The sequence below is a fragment of the Oncorhynchus mykiss genome, chromosome 2 (assembly GCF_057628025.1).
Source record: "Oncorhynchus mykiss isolate SJ-2025 chromosome 2, ASM5762802v1, whole genome shotgun sequence".
NCBI classification, from domain to species: domain Eukaryota; kingdom Metazoa; phylum Chordata; class Actinopteri; order Salmoniformes; family Salmonidae; genus Oncorhynchus; species Oncorhynchus mykiss.
This window is the reverse complement of record NC_143023.1, coordinates 30,427,000-30,442,458: the sequence shown is the minus strand read 5'-3', so window position 1 is coordinate 30,442,458 and position 15,459 is coordinate 30,427,000. Positions and strand designations below refer to the sequence as shown.

Sequence of the window (15,459 nt, the reverse complement as noted above, 5' to 3'; positions counted from 1 at the left end):
TTCAACACCATAGTACCCTCCAAGCTCATCATTAAGCTCGGGGCCCAGGGTCTGAACCCCGCCCTGTGCAACTGGGTCCTGGAATTCCTGATGGGCCGCCCCCCAGGTGGTGAAGGTAAGAAACAACACCTCCACTACGCTGATCCTCAACACAGGGGCCCCACACGGGTGGGTGCTCAGCCCCCTCCTGTACTCCCTGTTCAACCATAACTCCGTGGCAACGCACGCCTCTAACTCAATCATCAAGTTTGCAGACGACACAACAGTATTAGGCCTGATTACAACAATGACGAGACAGCCTACAGGGAGGAGGTGAAGGTCCTAGCGGAGTGGTGCCAGGAAAATAACTCTCCATCAACAAAACAAAGGAGCTGAGAGAGAGCGAGCATTCCCCTATTCACATCAACGGGACGGCAGTGGAGAAGACAGTGTGGGGAAGAAGGTGCAACAGCGCCTCTTCAACCTCAGGAGGCTGAAGAAATTCGGCTTGGCCCCTAAGACCCTCACAAACTTTTATAGATGTACAATTGAGAGCATCCTGTCGGATTGTATCACCGCCTTGTACGACAACTGCACTGCTGCAACCACAGGGCTCTCCAGAGGGATGGTACGGTCTGCTCTGTGGCGATTTTAGCATATAAATCTTGGTGGGGCAAAAAAATGTATAAATAAATGTATGCATGCCAGCAAAGGCACTACACAACACAACACTAAACAATACATTCATTGTACTATAACGGTGACAAACGGTGCCCACAAACAGTTAGGACCTACATAAAGCTGTCCCAAAAGCAGTCCCAACACCTTACCACTGCTACACCTGGCTATCAGCGGAGCCTTGTCTGGTAGCGAATCAGTTAATTCAGCCTCATTTACTGCCTTTTTAAAAAACATAGCTGATATGGCTGACCTGTTAAAAATTGTGGTTTCTACTGACAATTGAGAAGTATAGACTATGACATAAGGGAAGGACAATCCGTAATTTCAATTGAGACATTAATGAGCGAGCTAGGATGGATGTTGTCAATATAACTATTTGTTCAGCACTTTTGAAATGTACAGCGATAGAATTCAGAACATGGGCTGTTCTTACCGTATTCTCCCTGTACACCAAGTCAGAACCGTAGGATAAATAACGGTGCCATATAAGCAGACAATGAAAGCTCTTACAATATTTGATGATTACATTTCTCTAAAACAGGCTATAGGCTACATGTGCACGTGCACCACCAAGTCAGAACAGTAGGGAAAAGAGGGGAAAGGGGACCAAATTATTAGCGCGAGGCACATGGGCTACTAACAGCTTACTACACAACATAGACAACATACACAACATTAGTATTACTTTCTTAGCTACAGTATGCATATCTCCCTGGCACATCATTTATGCAGCAACATACAATACATTTTTGGACTCATCTTGTTGTGCTCACTTCCTTCCAAACCACTCAATGTTGAATTTGCAATTTACATCTTGTTGTGTATATCCAATAAGCACCGATTCGTTTCATCTATAATTTCTCTTCATTATTTCTCTTCATATGACAAGGATTGAAAAGGATTTGCCAGTAGATTGTCGACTTGATTCATGATGATGACTTCTAGCTAAGATTTTGAAAGTATGATTTTGACATGATCAGTCCAATCAAAGCTACTATACATATAACGAGATTTGACGTCATTTTATCTGTGGCCAATGACCTTGAGCCTTCTTGGATGGGCAATTCTAATGTATCTCTATGTCAATACCCAAAAGGCTAACATTTTCGAGGTCTCCCCTTAGACTATGCGGTGACGTAGTTTCCTCATGAGTGACAGAACACTGAGCCAATCACGGCGCAAAGCTCCGTACACTGAGCTGGGCTGAAACACCTGTATTTTGGAGCTGCCTTACTCAAGAAAACAAAAAAGAGACCGTGTTTGTATGTGGCTTTATTAACTCAAATATGTATATATATTTGTAATTGTTTGCAAACTGATATGTGACACATATTAATGCCAAAATAACATTTAAAACAGGCAAGCCCCAAAAAATCTAAATGAGTGGTCGCCGCTGGGTATGTCCAACGCATCACCGGGGATACTGCCTGCCCTGCAGGACACCTACAGCACGATGTAACAGGAAGACCAAAAAGATCATCAAGGATATCAACCACTCGAGCCACTACCTGTTCACCCCGTTATCATTCAGAAGGCGAGGTCAGTACAGGTGCATCAAAGCTGGGACCAAGAGACTGAAAAATAGCTTCTACAGTATCACACTGTTAAATAGCCATGACTACCGGCTACCACCCGGTTACTCAACCCTGCACCTTAGCACCTTAAGAGGCTGCTGCCCTATGTTCTACATAGACATGGAATCACTGGTCACTTTAAATTGAACACTAGTCACTTTAATGTTTACATACTGTTAAACTAATTTCATATACTGTATTCTACTGTATTTTAGTCAATGCCACTCAGACATTGCTCATCCTAATATTTATATATTTCTTAATTCCATTCTTTTACTTTTAGATTTGTGTGTATTATTATGAATTGTTGGATACTACTGCACTGTTGGAGCTAGTAACACAAGCATTTCGCTACACACGCAATAACGTCTGCTAAATATGTGTATGTGACCAACAAAATTTGATTTGATCATCCTTGGAAGCTGAAAATGTCAATTTTTTTCAATGGTCTGCATACTCACCAGACATGTTACCCATTGAACGTGTTTGGGATGTTCTGGATCTACGTGTACAACAGTGTGTTCCAGTTTCCGACGATATCCAGGAACTTCGCACAACCATCCAAGAAGAGCGGGACAACATTCCACAGGACACAATCAACAGACTGATCAACTGTATGCGAAGGAGATGTGTTGCGCTGCACAACAGAAACTGACAGGTTCTGGTCCCTGCCCTACCTTTTTTTTAAGGTATCTGTGACCAACAGATGCATATCTGTATTCCCAGTCATGTGAAATCCATAGATTAGGGTCTAATGATTTCCTTACATGAACTATAACTCAGTAAAATATTTTAAATTGTGGCGTTTATATTTTTGTTCCGTGTAATTTAAATATTTCCGTGTAGGCCTATCTAAATACTTACATTAGATTTTTTAAAATCCTGTTATTCTGGACTTCATAATGTCCGACAAGTCAATGTCAGTTTAATAAAATTTTCAGTTCACATATTTCTAACTTCAATTCATTTATCATATCTTTGTTTTCTAGACATTTCACAGACATTTCACATTAAGGGCCATCATTGGGAGGTAGTGATGGAGGAGAAGAGGGGCACGGTATTCACTTTCATTGGTGTCGTCTTCATCTCTCTCATGTTCCCTTTTGGCCTCACGCTCACTGCTGTCACTTTCTTCTTCACCGTCGCTCGGGATGGAGTTGGAAGACTGGTGGGTGACGTCTACTTCAGCGCTCGGGTGGACGACCTTACTAGTTCCATTTCTTTCTTCTTAGGCCGTCTCAACTCTCTCTCTCCCGGGCTCACTCTCTGTCACAGCTCCTGGAGAAGCAGCGGGTGACGGCACACAGTGCCACAGCGTGAGTTGTAGTCTTGCTGATGGTCTAGGGTGCTGGGTCTAATGCTGCGGGCTCACTTTCTCTTTATCCCGTTTCGTCAAGCCTTGGATTAGAGGCTGGACCTCTTCTTACCATGCCCGCATAGGACACTGGGCATTGGAAGGTGTGACCTTCACCTCCACATAGGCTGTACATCCCTTCTTCAGTAAAGTATTTTGCATTGCGGCCCAGTCCAGCCCATAATGTTTTATGACAATCTCTGACCTGATGGTCCAGACTCTGACAGATGTAGCAGCGATGGGTCTGACCTTGATAACCGACTCTCCCAATGTTTTTTTATTTATTTTACCTTTATTTAACTAGGCAAGTCAGTTAAGAACAAATTCTTATTTTCAATGACGGCCTAGGAACAGTGGGTTAACTGCCTGTTCAGGGGCAGAACGACAGATTTGTACCTTGTCAGCTCTGGGGTTTGAACTTGCAACCTTCCGGTTACTAGTCCAACGCTCGAACCACTAGGGACCCATTGCGGTTGAGTTTAGGATCTGTACTGGAAATCTGTTGATTTTCCACAAATGTACTTTGTACCTTCTGACCCCATACCAGATCCCAAACTTGTCTAGTTGCTTGTAGACAGGCTGTATAATTTTGCAGGTTTAGGAAAAGCTCTACATCTTGGTCCACAATTTCTCCTGTAAAGAACTCAACAAAAATGGTCTTTATATCTAGCTCAATATGGGACCCAGTCTTTCCACTTTGGATGTGAGGAGTGGGCAGACTGGACCTCCAGGAAACGACAGAGTGGAAGTTCTGCCTGCTCAAGTCATAGCCTCCTCAGTCTCTCTCCAAGTGGACAAGAGTGATGGTCAGAAGTGAGTGATGTTGACATTTTAGAAACCATAAAATCACTCGTAAGTTAAATCAATTATTTTCTGGATTCATACCTTGTTCTATTATTCTTATTTTCCCATGGAGATTGCATGTGGACCTACAGTGTGAAATGCTGATAATGCTCACTCGATTTAATTGAACTGTCACCAAGACCTAATAGGAAAACAGCAGATCATCAGAGGTGTATTCCACATATATGGTTGTGTTTATTACTCTCTTTCACATACAGACAAAATTACTCCCAGCTATATTTAGGGATATATTGATTATCATGATGAATAGTAAAGACTTTCAACAGTGACATAATATACAGAACATGCAGTGGTGACACGGGTTTATAGGCACACCTAGTGGTTAAAGTTGGCAAATATTCCAGTTTCCTAAGGTAATGTTACAATTTTATAGCAACTTCCTATTTCAAAACTTCCTATTTAGTCATGTTTGTATAAAAGCAATCAAAAAATGCAAGCGATTTGTGAGTATCAAAAATACATGTCAGAATTAATTTTTACACATGCTAAATTGTAAATATTATGGGAGTTAAGAGGTAGTCCCTCAGATGTTTTTCTGCTCTGTCTCTTCATGTGCTCATCGTGCACTGGATGAACTGAGAGAGAGAGAGAGAGAGAGAGAGAGAGAGATTATAATACTTAACATTTAAGAAGGGGCCATTTACAGTAAGTGCTTACAACAAGGAAGAGGATCTGAAAATAAAATGTAAGAGATTTGAAAGACTTACATCATCGTATGGAAATGTGGCCATTCCCTGTCCAGCTTGGTCCCGCTTTCGGAACAAATCTGTAGCAAACATACAGAGATAAACTATTACCAAACAACCACATATACAATAGTCATAGTGATAATGGACAAGTGATCAAAACAGTCCACTCACCAGTCAGGGTTCTGAGTTTCACACAACAAGCTACGTAGTCATCAAAGGTGATCTTCCCCTGAGAACTGAATCTCTTGATGATGCAGTTCATGGCTTGTGGGCTCAGTCTGTAGCCTGTAACACACAAACAAACATGTCAAATGAACATATCATCACTTATTGTGTATACACATATAAACGAATACACCCTTTGTGCTTGTACGTACCCATGGAAGTGACTGCCTGGTGCATCTCCTGGGGGTCCACGGTCCCACTCTGGTCACGATCAATGGACATGAAGTGCTGCTTCCAGCCATTGAGCACGGTCCACAGCTCCTTGAACTCGTTGAAGCCCATAGTACATGACATGTCTCTCTGAGGGGTCGCTTCAGTCAAGGAACAGGAACAGCAGTGACCTCACAACCTTACCTCAAACATGAATATAGACGGCTAAAGGTTTCCTGAATCATTTCAATATTTAGATGATGTTGTCCTGATATATCTAGTTGTTTTTTCCCCATTCAAGAAAAATCCATGGAACACAGTCATACAATGTGAGAGGACTTTCTGCAAACTCTGAATGCACAAAAAAACTGTCACTTACGCATATTCCATCTCATATTATTGTCCTGGTAGCTAGTAGGGACCATAGTATTTTAAAAATCTGTGTGTCTGTACTGACTGGTTAGTCAAGGATACATCCAGCATGTTGATCATCAGTCTGCAGGTCTCCAGGTTAAAAGCTGTCAGAGATAAGATAACAGTTCATCAAACCACAGGCAGCTCTCCATACAATGTAAAGAATAGAATAAAACAAAATACTGCATTGAAAAATGACTGGGAGTTTGCGGTTGCCGTCGGTCTTGTACATGGTGTCACTCTTACGTTTGTAGCCACCAGAGAAGTTAGCCTGTGTGAGGCATTGCTGGAGCTCTTCCGCTGATATGTGCCCATCCTTCCAATGTCAAAACATATAGGGGAAAAAATACTTACTGAGACCAAAACAATGCATTTTTAGATGACAGTAAGCTGTTTTGACTGTGTTGAGACTAGCAGATAGCTCAATATGTCAATCTGTAAGTCTTATTACCTGGCCTGCAACAGCAGCAAAATATCCATAGAGAGGGTCTTGCTGCTGACCAGGGTATCCTCCAAAGCCAGGTCCACCAGGGGGGTGGCCACCAGCAGGGGCACCTCCATACTGCGAGACAGACAGACAATGATTTATAGAGAAACAGACAGACAATGATTTAGAGAGAGAAAGAGAAACAGTAAACACGATAAGGTTACTATGAAACAGTTAGTGACAACATAGGTCAAGTGCCATGAAAGTGACCAAAGTTGAACATCCCAATGACTCACTCTGAACCACCTAACCAATAGTCAAAAGACAACAGACAATTGTGTCTCAAATCAGTGCAAGGTGCTGAGAATTATTTAATATAGATTATTTATTCCAATCAGCAAGAGTGCCAAACTGCACTTCGGCCAGCAACACCAGGACAGTGAGTCCCAGCTATTATGTGTGCCTGACCACTCCCAGGGTTGGGTGAACTGAGTTCATTCAAAACCAGTACTTCTATAGACCTATACGCTACTGAACTTGTTATACAAAGTATAGGCCCTATAATCAATCATAGTAGAGCTAACATTTGCACTTCATGTTATCTTTTGATCAGCTCAGATTGTTACATTGTAAGAGTGTCTCTGTTGTATCCAACAAGCCTCTTCACTCCGGGAACAACAGGCCTCCCTGGAGGCTAAAGCGCATAAAGCATAAAATATCTGCTACGGCTTGCCAATGGTAGAGATTCGTTGGCAGGCAGGCCTACAAATTGTATTAGATACAACAAATACTCTACTGTATTCGGAAAACACTGTGCAATATACGCTTGTTATATTATGTAGGATATTATGTCGATTTGCAGTTCTACTTCCGGACAACTAAACGGTCCTGCCGATACCCATTTATTTTCATATTTGTGTAGAAGACACTTGTCTGTAAGATCTTACCCCTCCTGGGTATCCGCCTGCGGGAGCACCATATCCAGGATAACTCATTTCTATGAATGAAAAGAATAAGACTGTGAAACCAACTGGCAATAAAGTATCCACTTCCACGACTTGCCCTTCTTGACACACAAGGGGAGTGTCGGCTGTCCTGCTTTACAATAAGCAATGGGAGGGATGAATTTGAGTTCTAAGCTGTTGTCTTTGGGAACCTTTATTTGGAGTAAAAGAGTGGATGTAGTTGAATAGAAGTCAAAGTATAAACTTTTACCAGAGTATGTTTTGCTAAAATGAAATGAACACTCGAGGAAGTAAATGGTATATTCCAGGCACATTCCAGTATTTTATGTTTCATTCACGCCCATCACCTCAACGCACTAGTCCCTGATTGGCCTTGCATTAACATGTGACCAGCTGCCTGCCAATCATGTAACAATAATACTTGTCAACGAAGATAAATGCAACGCTGACTAATAAAGTAATACTATAGATAGTAGTTGTGCTTATAGTAATAGATTTGCATACAGATTTTTCAAAAAAATGTAAACAAGTGAATATAATGCCAAATTGTGAGTTGTCTCAATTGTTACTGTGTCTTACTATTGTGCTAAACATTACTTTCACCAGGCCAGCCATTGCATTGGGTATTGTATTTTTTGTATATATTATGTGTGAGTGTGCATGTTCCTGATGCTACTGCACAGCATTAACTGTCCCACAGGCTAATAATGTTGTATTGTATTTGTGTTGTATTGTAATACAGTAAGACCACCAAGAGTCATCATTACATCATTACACAAGATCAGAAACACTCGTCTCAGAACCATTAGGGTGCGCTTTCTTTTTGGACAGGAAACGCTGAATCGTGCCTCCACTGAAAAGCTATTCTGCGGCTGACAGGATCAGAGGGCACTGCTGCGGAGCCCATGCAGCGCCAGTCCATGGACAAATCTGGCTCATCTCTAGCCTACAGACCTGCCTTTATCGACTAGGGAATCAAACACGCAAAGTGATTCTTCTTTGCCTTGGTATACAGTAGAAGCCCTGACTGAGATGTATGGACAGAACCCTAACTGGTTGTGGTCGAACGGAGCGCCTCTACGCCACCAAGGGCACCTGGGCAGACTTGGCTCAGCAACCCTGAGGCAATGGGAGGATGAGGAAGAAGGAAAAGAGGAAGAACATGCAATTTGGACCAGGGAGCACCCAGCAATCTGTTGCTATTCTACAAGTAAGAGTGAGGTGTATGAGGTAACTGTGAGAGAATATTGCTGGCTCATTGCAAAATAGTACAGGGGACTCTTTCATTGTTTGTCTGTTTCAACCCTGTTTTTCCTGTTTTAGGTTTGTTTTCAAGTGGCATGCCTTGTTGTCTTGGGGTAAACAGGGTTTATGCTGGTTTGTATCAATTAACATTATGTTTTCCCAATGGTGCTATTCTGGTTTTGCTTACCTACCACTCCCTCAGTGCTTGCCAGTGTGGCCAGATGACTTGTGACTAAGAGCCTTGCCCAAACTCAGCAGGCCCATTGGCAGGCCAAAGAGACAGCAGGACCAAACACGTGATACAACGACAGACTGCAACAGAACAGCATCCAACCTTCCATCATCCCTTCTCACCACACCTCACTGTTATCGCTCCTCCATCTCATCCCTTCCCCTCCTCTCTCAGCCTTCTATCTCTTTATCCACGTTTCAGTCTTCATCTCCCCTATTCCCATTTTTTTGTATGCTCATTAAAGTGCCATCCAACATATAGACATAATGCCATTTGCTTGGTTTCTCCATTCACATGAATCCCTTTAGACATCATCAGTGGTATGAACAGAATAGCTTTTTGTCAAATGTTCTTAGGTTCTCTCCTTCTCTCCTCTGTCCCCTGTGTCTTCAGATGGCCATGGTCTCACCCAAGAGTGTGTTCAGAACCACTGGGGCTGGGCTGGTACCGAGAGTCCCTTTGGCCCTGTCCACACAGACCTAGTTAGCATCCAAAGCCAGAGTGACACAGGGCTAGATGCCCCTGAAATGTGGATGGATGTCCCCCCACACCAGCCCTCCTTGGGTGGTGCTGATGGAGAAGAATCATCCCAGCATTTTTTAGACAGTCAATGGGGGAGCCACAGGACAGAGGGCCATGGCTGTGCTTGTGTGCATGGACCAAGTGAACCAGGAAGATGTTGCCACAGTTGTGCTGGTTCCCCTCTCTTCAATTTCAGAAGTAAGAGTATGTGTCTGTTTATGTGAAAGAGGGTAATTCTCTATGGTGATCCAGTATGGCTGCAATGTAGTATTTTTCTCTAATCAAATAATTCTGTTTCCCAGTGAGGAAGACAATAATGGTAGGAGTCGAGGTGGAAATAGTGGAGGAAGTAGCCTATGAGGACACAGAGACACTTGAAGTAATGTAAGTAGTTAAATGATTCAAGGTCATGGTTTATTTACACATTGCTGAAGCACATAAACAAAGTAGGGCTATGCAGTAGATCATGTTTGTATGTCTTTGTTTTTAGATCAGGAGTCTATCCAAATTATTTGATGGAAACCATTTTGCTGCACGATGACCAGCTTTTCCCCACCTAAACCTGCATTCCTTCAAAAGTTGTTTGAAAAGGGAACTTTGTGTTTTTAAATGTCAGCTTTGTCGTTTGAATGCATTTTAAACGTATTTAAATGTAGTTTAAATATTACAATTTATTTTAAATACCATTTAAAGGCCTTTTATATGTCAGTGTTATGTAAGTGACGTTACTTTAATTAAAAAAAACATTTACCCAATAAAATAAGAAAACCTATGCTTGTTGTCTTGATTTGAACTTCTAATGAAGATATAGTGTATGTAACTTCCAAGACCTTCTGACAGTCTACACCTGCTTTGTCCGTCCAGTGCTCCAGTATAGCACCCAGGTCTCACAGCCCACCAACACAACCAACTTGAGAAGATCCAACGACATGAAACCAAAATCATCATGGGCACCACCTACACCTTCTGCATGCAATGACCTGGGCTTGCAGTCCTTGGAGTCCCACCACACCCACCACTGCAGATCCTTTGTCCAGAAGCTCGCAAAATCCCAGCAACAAATAACGTTAGCTGCCTCAGACGATAGGAAATGTCAGTGTCAGATCTACCCATCTAGTCCTTCCCCCTATTCGGACAGACAGATACTACAACAGCCCAATGCCTTACTTTGTGAAGTTGTTTAACTGTAATATTGTATACTACATCTCATATGTTTTATTTGATTTACTTACGTAGGCCTGCGTATGCTGCAATTAAGCTTTTAGCGGCAAATGTGTACAATTCAAAACTAACCCTTAAATGTATTTTTATTCTTCAATTACCACCAATGCACCTCAGTCCGGCTTACGTCATCTACATGCGCCACACACCCTACGTTTTTAAAATGCGACAGTGGTGCTGAACAACGTTCGAAAATCTGCGTATCAAATATGGGTTGGACATTAACTAGTAAAATGTAAGGAACCCCCTTTTAATGTAAACACAATTTAGATTTTACCTGACTACGACATGTGCGACTCACCAGAAAATCACCAGGCTCGTCTGCGAAGTTTGGAAGAGTTGACGGAGTTCACCGAGAACTGCCAGAGACAACTGAATGAGCTGTTCGAGACGCTGGGATGGAGACAGAACCACGATAACGGCCCAGTTCAGGTAGGTCAGGAAGCTAGTTAGCTATATTCATTCAACTGCTCAGATACGATGGGTGGTTCTCCTAGCCCTGAAACTACGGCGTTCTTTATAGGACTAGTTCACCCCATAATCAATGTTTTCATAACGTTACCTGAGCTAATATCCATATCCATATTAAAAATGTGCACCATCTGTTGTGTATGTGTAGCTAGCTAGATAGGAGGCCTCCAAATAAATGGGAAAACCCTAGATGATGGGTGATTCATTAAGTCTCCGTATACATGACTGCATCTCTGATCAGTCTTCTCCTTGTATGAGCTGAAAGTTTAGAGGGACGGCCAGGTCTTGGTACATTTGCAGTGGTCTGATACTCCTTCCATTTCAATATTATCGCTTGCACAGTGCTCCTTGGGATGTTTAAAGCTTTGGAAATCTTTTTGTATCCAAATCCGGCTTTAAACTTCTTCACAACAGTATCTTGGACCTGCCTGGTGTGTTCCTTGCTCTTCATGATGCTCTCTGCCCTTTTAACGGACCTCTGAGACTATCACAGTGCAGGTGCATTTATACGGAGACTTGATTACACACAGGTGGATTGTATTTATCATCATTAGTCATTTAGGTCAACATTGGATCATTCAGAGATCCTCACTGAACTTCTGGAGAGAGTTTGCTGCGCTGAAAGTAAAGGGGCTGAATAATTTTGCACGCCCAATTTTTCAGTTTTTGATTTGTGAAAAAAGTTTGAAATATCCAATAAATGTCGTTCCACTTCATGATTGTGTCCCACTTGTTGTTGATTCTTCACAAAAAAATAGTTTTATATCTTTATGTTTGAAGCCTGAAATGTGGCAAAAGGTCGCAAAGTTCAAGGGGGCCGAATACTTTCGCAATGCACTGTATACTGTATCACATACACACACACACATACTCAACTGAAATATCAACTGAGCCATCAACACTTTTTGGTGTAGCTTGTCATTAGGGTAAGGAGTTTTTCCTGACCATGGGGCCAGACCTAGAAAAACTGGACCTCGATAACTAGAGCGGACCAAAGTGGTGAGGTCAAATGATCAGGAAAAACTCTCCACCCTAATTATACAACAACCTTATCTGTTATGTTCTTTAAAAGCTTTTATAAAAAGTAAACTCCTTTTCCAAGGCTGAGATGTATGACCCCTCTCTCTGTGTTATGAGAATGCCAGCATTACCAGCTTCACAATGGGTGAGTGTCACACTATTCCACTGCAAAGTGAATCTCAACTTAATGTAGTAGTCAAAATTCCATGGACTGACCCTGGGTTGGGGAAGCCCACTGCTTGTCTCACATCTTTCTTTGTGTTTTGCCTCACCTGTAGACAAACACACACAGCAACAAGTGATTTTTCAAGCAAGAGCAAGTGCACCGCCAATTAGGACAGAGGGACTGTACAGCCAAAGTAAGATCTTTACACCCTTACATTAGTGTTAGGTCACTGATAAAACCCTATGCTAGTATTCATGGCCATCAACATTAGTTCGCCTCTGTGGTAGACATGCCCCACAAAATATTTATGCTTTTATTCTGGAGAAGCAATTAACGGTCATTTCACCAAAGAGCAACCAATGTTTTGCTTTTTTTTTTACCAAGCTCGTAGGTCTTCAGTGCCTTGCCCATATCTAAAAAGGTCTCAATTAACATCCATTAATTCATTATAAACACTGCTAAATATGGTGGCTGTGGTTTTTTATTTCTTGATATAGTTTCTTTGAGTTTGTCATCTGTACGTGTTCTGTGTTTTGTTTTCAGTAACAGGGGTGAGTAATTACAGGAGGTTCTTCCCTCGTTCAGGCTTACTGATTACGTGCAGTATCCTTTAATGCCATATCCTTTCAAACATGCTGCCTCTGTTGGCGGCGCTTCACACACATGTTTTCCCTGTACGTGTTGGGGAAAGGCCTTAACTCTTTTTTTAACCCTTTCATACTGAAGGTGTGAGTGATCATCTCAATGTGTTCTGAAAAGCTTTTGAATGAATGACTGCTCATGACTCTACTCTGTGTGATACTGTTGTAGGGTGTGAGTGTGTGTAAAGCCCTTTTCATTGTGCTGCAGGTGAATACTCCACAGACCCTACAGAAGTTCCTCAGAACCAGAAGCGAGCTATCTGTGACCTTACTGTGGCAGACCGATTGGCTCTTTTTGATCACGTGACAAGGGAGGGCATCAAACAGAAGGATCAAGCTGTTGCAACCAACAACGAGGACCTTTATGTTGATTTGGTGGCCAAGCTCAAAAAGGGTAGGCCTATAAACATGAACTATTGAGATCAGTAGTGTGGTTTAAGCCACTTTTCTTATGAATTGCTCCTCTAAATCCATTCCAGTGAGTCTGTGTTAATTTCTGTTCTTTAGGTAACGATCAGAACGAGCACAAGTCTCACCTGGAGCTGATGGCTGAGATGAGGGACTACAAGAGACGGCGGCAGTCTTACAGAGCCAAGAGCGTCCATAACACCAAGAAGTCCTACACTGAGGTGTGTGGGGGTGTGACTGTTTCAATAGAATGTTAATGGATGTACTTGACTTTGATGTGTGTGTGTGTGTGTGTGTGTGTGTGTTATATCTGGATATGTTTTTCATCAATCCTGCAGGTGATTCGGGATGTGATTAATGTCCACTCTGTTGAACTGTCCAGTCAGTGAGGAGAGGAAGGAAGAGGTTAGAGAGTCCAAACACGGCCCTCACAGGTAATCCAACCAATGTCTTCGTACCTACATGATGGCTCATACAAAATCCAGTTAGTACTGTAATACTTATTTAAGGAGCATGTAAAAAATAAAAACAGACTCCCCTGAACCGTTTGTTTCTCAGGAGAAGTTCTGAGGACAGGCGGTCTGCCTCCATAGAGTCCCGCCAATCTCACGCCAGCTCCAGGGATGGACACGTCTCCCACCACAAACGCCACCGCAGTGAAGAGCGCAGAAAAGACCCCAGCCCAGAGCAGGGCCAGGGGCGCAGCCGAGAGAAGGAGCGCAAGAAGAAGAGAAAGAGGTGAGTCAGAGAGTAGTGGATTGACTGAATATCAATTGTCTCATACATTCAAATCTGACAGTGTTTAATTGTATGAAGTCCCCATCAAGGCTGGTTGTAGACATTTAGTGGTTGATGAATGCTTTGGCTGTAAACATGTTTGATCAATTGAATGTGTGGACATTCACAGGGATTCCTGCTCGCCGGATGAGAGACCTCATGATCGAAAGAAGAAAAATAAGAAGAAAAAGGAAGAGAAGTGATTTTCAAGTTTAGTACTTTGGCTTGGAAAACCAGAGATTAGGTCAAGGAGCCAACCAAAGCTACGATCCAATGTTCATAATAGCGTACCACTTAGAATGTACGCCTTCATACTAAGTGCCCAATTCATGGCTTCATACTAAGTGGTATGCGTGTGTAGAAATTGTAGTTTGACTCACAGACAAATCTTTCTTTGATGTAATCTAATGATGATATTTTAAAGCAACAGTGCAGCTTTAAACAACTGTCTTCAACTAGAGAGGTTATTAAATGCCTGTTGTATTAGATTACAGAATGTAAATAAACTGTTAGAACACGATTCTCAGAATTCTGTTGTACATTCATAATTACCCCTGTATTTGACTCACTTAAACTTGATGTTTAAAGTTAAAACAGCATTGTGTTTGAACTTTGAATAGAAGCTTCATATGTGTACTTTAATGATCATGGTCATAATCTGTGTAAAAGCTTTTGTGTGATGGCCCTTATTTAGAAGTATTCAGAGAAAAGTCTTACTTCAGTAAGGTTACCTTTCATTCTCACAAAAATGACTTCTGTTGTAAAGCCACAATTACTTTAGAATTCATGGATTACTTCCTTTTTTAACAAGAACTCTGCATAAACAATTGTCAGTGTCTTTCCATGTTGCGACTAGAAAGGGTCAGAAATATCTACACATTTCTATCAGATATGTATATTAATGTAATAATTTAGGTGTAAATGGCCCCTCCCAGGCCAACCCTATTGGTTGAGACCCCTCAGGGCAGTTTGTGCCTTTCTCAGTGTGTACTGTATTGAATGTTGGACAGGAGTGTCCGTAGTTGGCACACTTTTGCCAGCAGGTCAAAAGGACATAAAAGGTCAGGCCTGGGGTCAATGTGCATCTGCAGTGTTTTAATGATGGGATAAAAATACTTATCAACATCTGTCACAACACTATTCAATTGGTACTGAGGTTGATCACCTGTTAAACCGTTAATTTAAATGGGTATTCAATTCATAATCAGAATGTCAATAGATTATTTTTGACTGAATGACTATAGAATTGACCTTAACCTTAACTGTACTACTTGAACAGCTCTAAATGTCAACTTTTGAATGTTTTTAGTTATTGGGGTATTCACCACCTGCACAACTGTGTCAGTATACTGAAATGGTCACAACAAAATGGACCCTGCACTAGTCTCATCTGTTTTAAACCCTCCCTCTTTAATTCTGTATTTATCATTTTCT

General features: G+C 41.8%; 3 protein-coding genes across 5 annotated transcripts; 2 read left to right on the top strand and 1 right to left on the bottom strand.

Annotated features, from left to right (window-relative positions):
• Positions 1 to 4,602: 4,602 nt before the first annotated feature.
• Positions 4,603 to 7,680, bottom strand: sri (sorcin). 3 transcript variants are annotated; one of them, XM_036933421.2, is made up of 9 exons: positions 7,573 to 7,680; positions 7,305 to 7,354; positions 6,382 to 6,492; positions 6,177 to 6,246; positions 5,991 to 6,034; positions 5,519 to 5,666; positions 5,313 to 5,426; positions 5,160 to 5,218; positions 4,603 to 5,027 (listed from the first exon to the last, which is right to left on the bottom strand). In XM_036933421.2, exons 1-9 carry the CDS (start codon positions 7,634 to 7,636, stop codon positions 5,001 to 5,003), a joined length of 687 nt encoding a protein of 228 aa, XP_036789316.1. In that variant the 5' UTR covers positions 7,637 to 7,680; the 3' UTR covers positions 4,603 to 5,000.
• A 44-nt stretch (positions 7,681 to 7,724) lies between these two features.
• On the top strand, positions 7,725 to 10,093 carry LOC110486868 (uncharacterized). Its single transcript, XM_090196319.1, has 4 exons — positions 7,725 to 8,532; positions 9,193 to 9,519; positions 9,624 to 9,705; positions 9,812 to 10,093. Exons 1-4 carry the CDS (start codon positions 8,355 to 8,357, stop codon positions 9,879 to 9,881), a joined length of 657 nt encoding a protein of 218 aa, XP_090052445.1. The 5' UTR covers positions 7,725 to 8,354; the 3' UTR covers positions 9,882 to 10,093.
• Positions 10,094 to 10,704: 611 nt separating this feature from the next.
• Positions 10,705 to 14,539, top strand: LOC110486852 (U11/U12 small nuclear ribonucleoprotein 48 kDa protein). Its single transcript, XM_021558683.3, is given in 10 exon segments — positions 10,705 to 10,974; positions 12,116 to 12,133; positions 12,136 to 12,178; positions 12,312 to 12,392; positions 13,049 to 13,234; positions 13,348 to 13,469; positions 13,587 to 13,627; positions 13,629 to 13,682; positions 13,807 to 13,986; positions 14,156 to 14,539. Coding segments are annotated over 10 exon segments (942 nt in total). The 5' UTR covers positions 10,705 to 10,830; the 3' UTR covers positions 14,229 to 14,539.
• Positions 14,540 to 15,459: the final 920 nt, after the last annotated feature.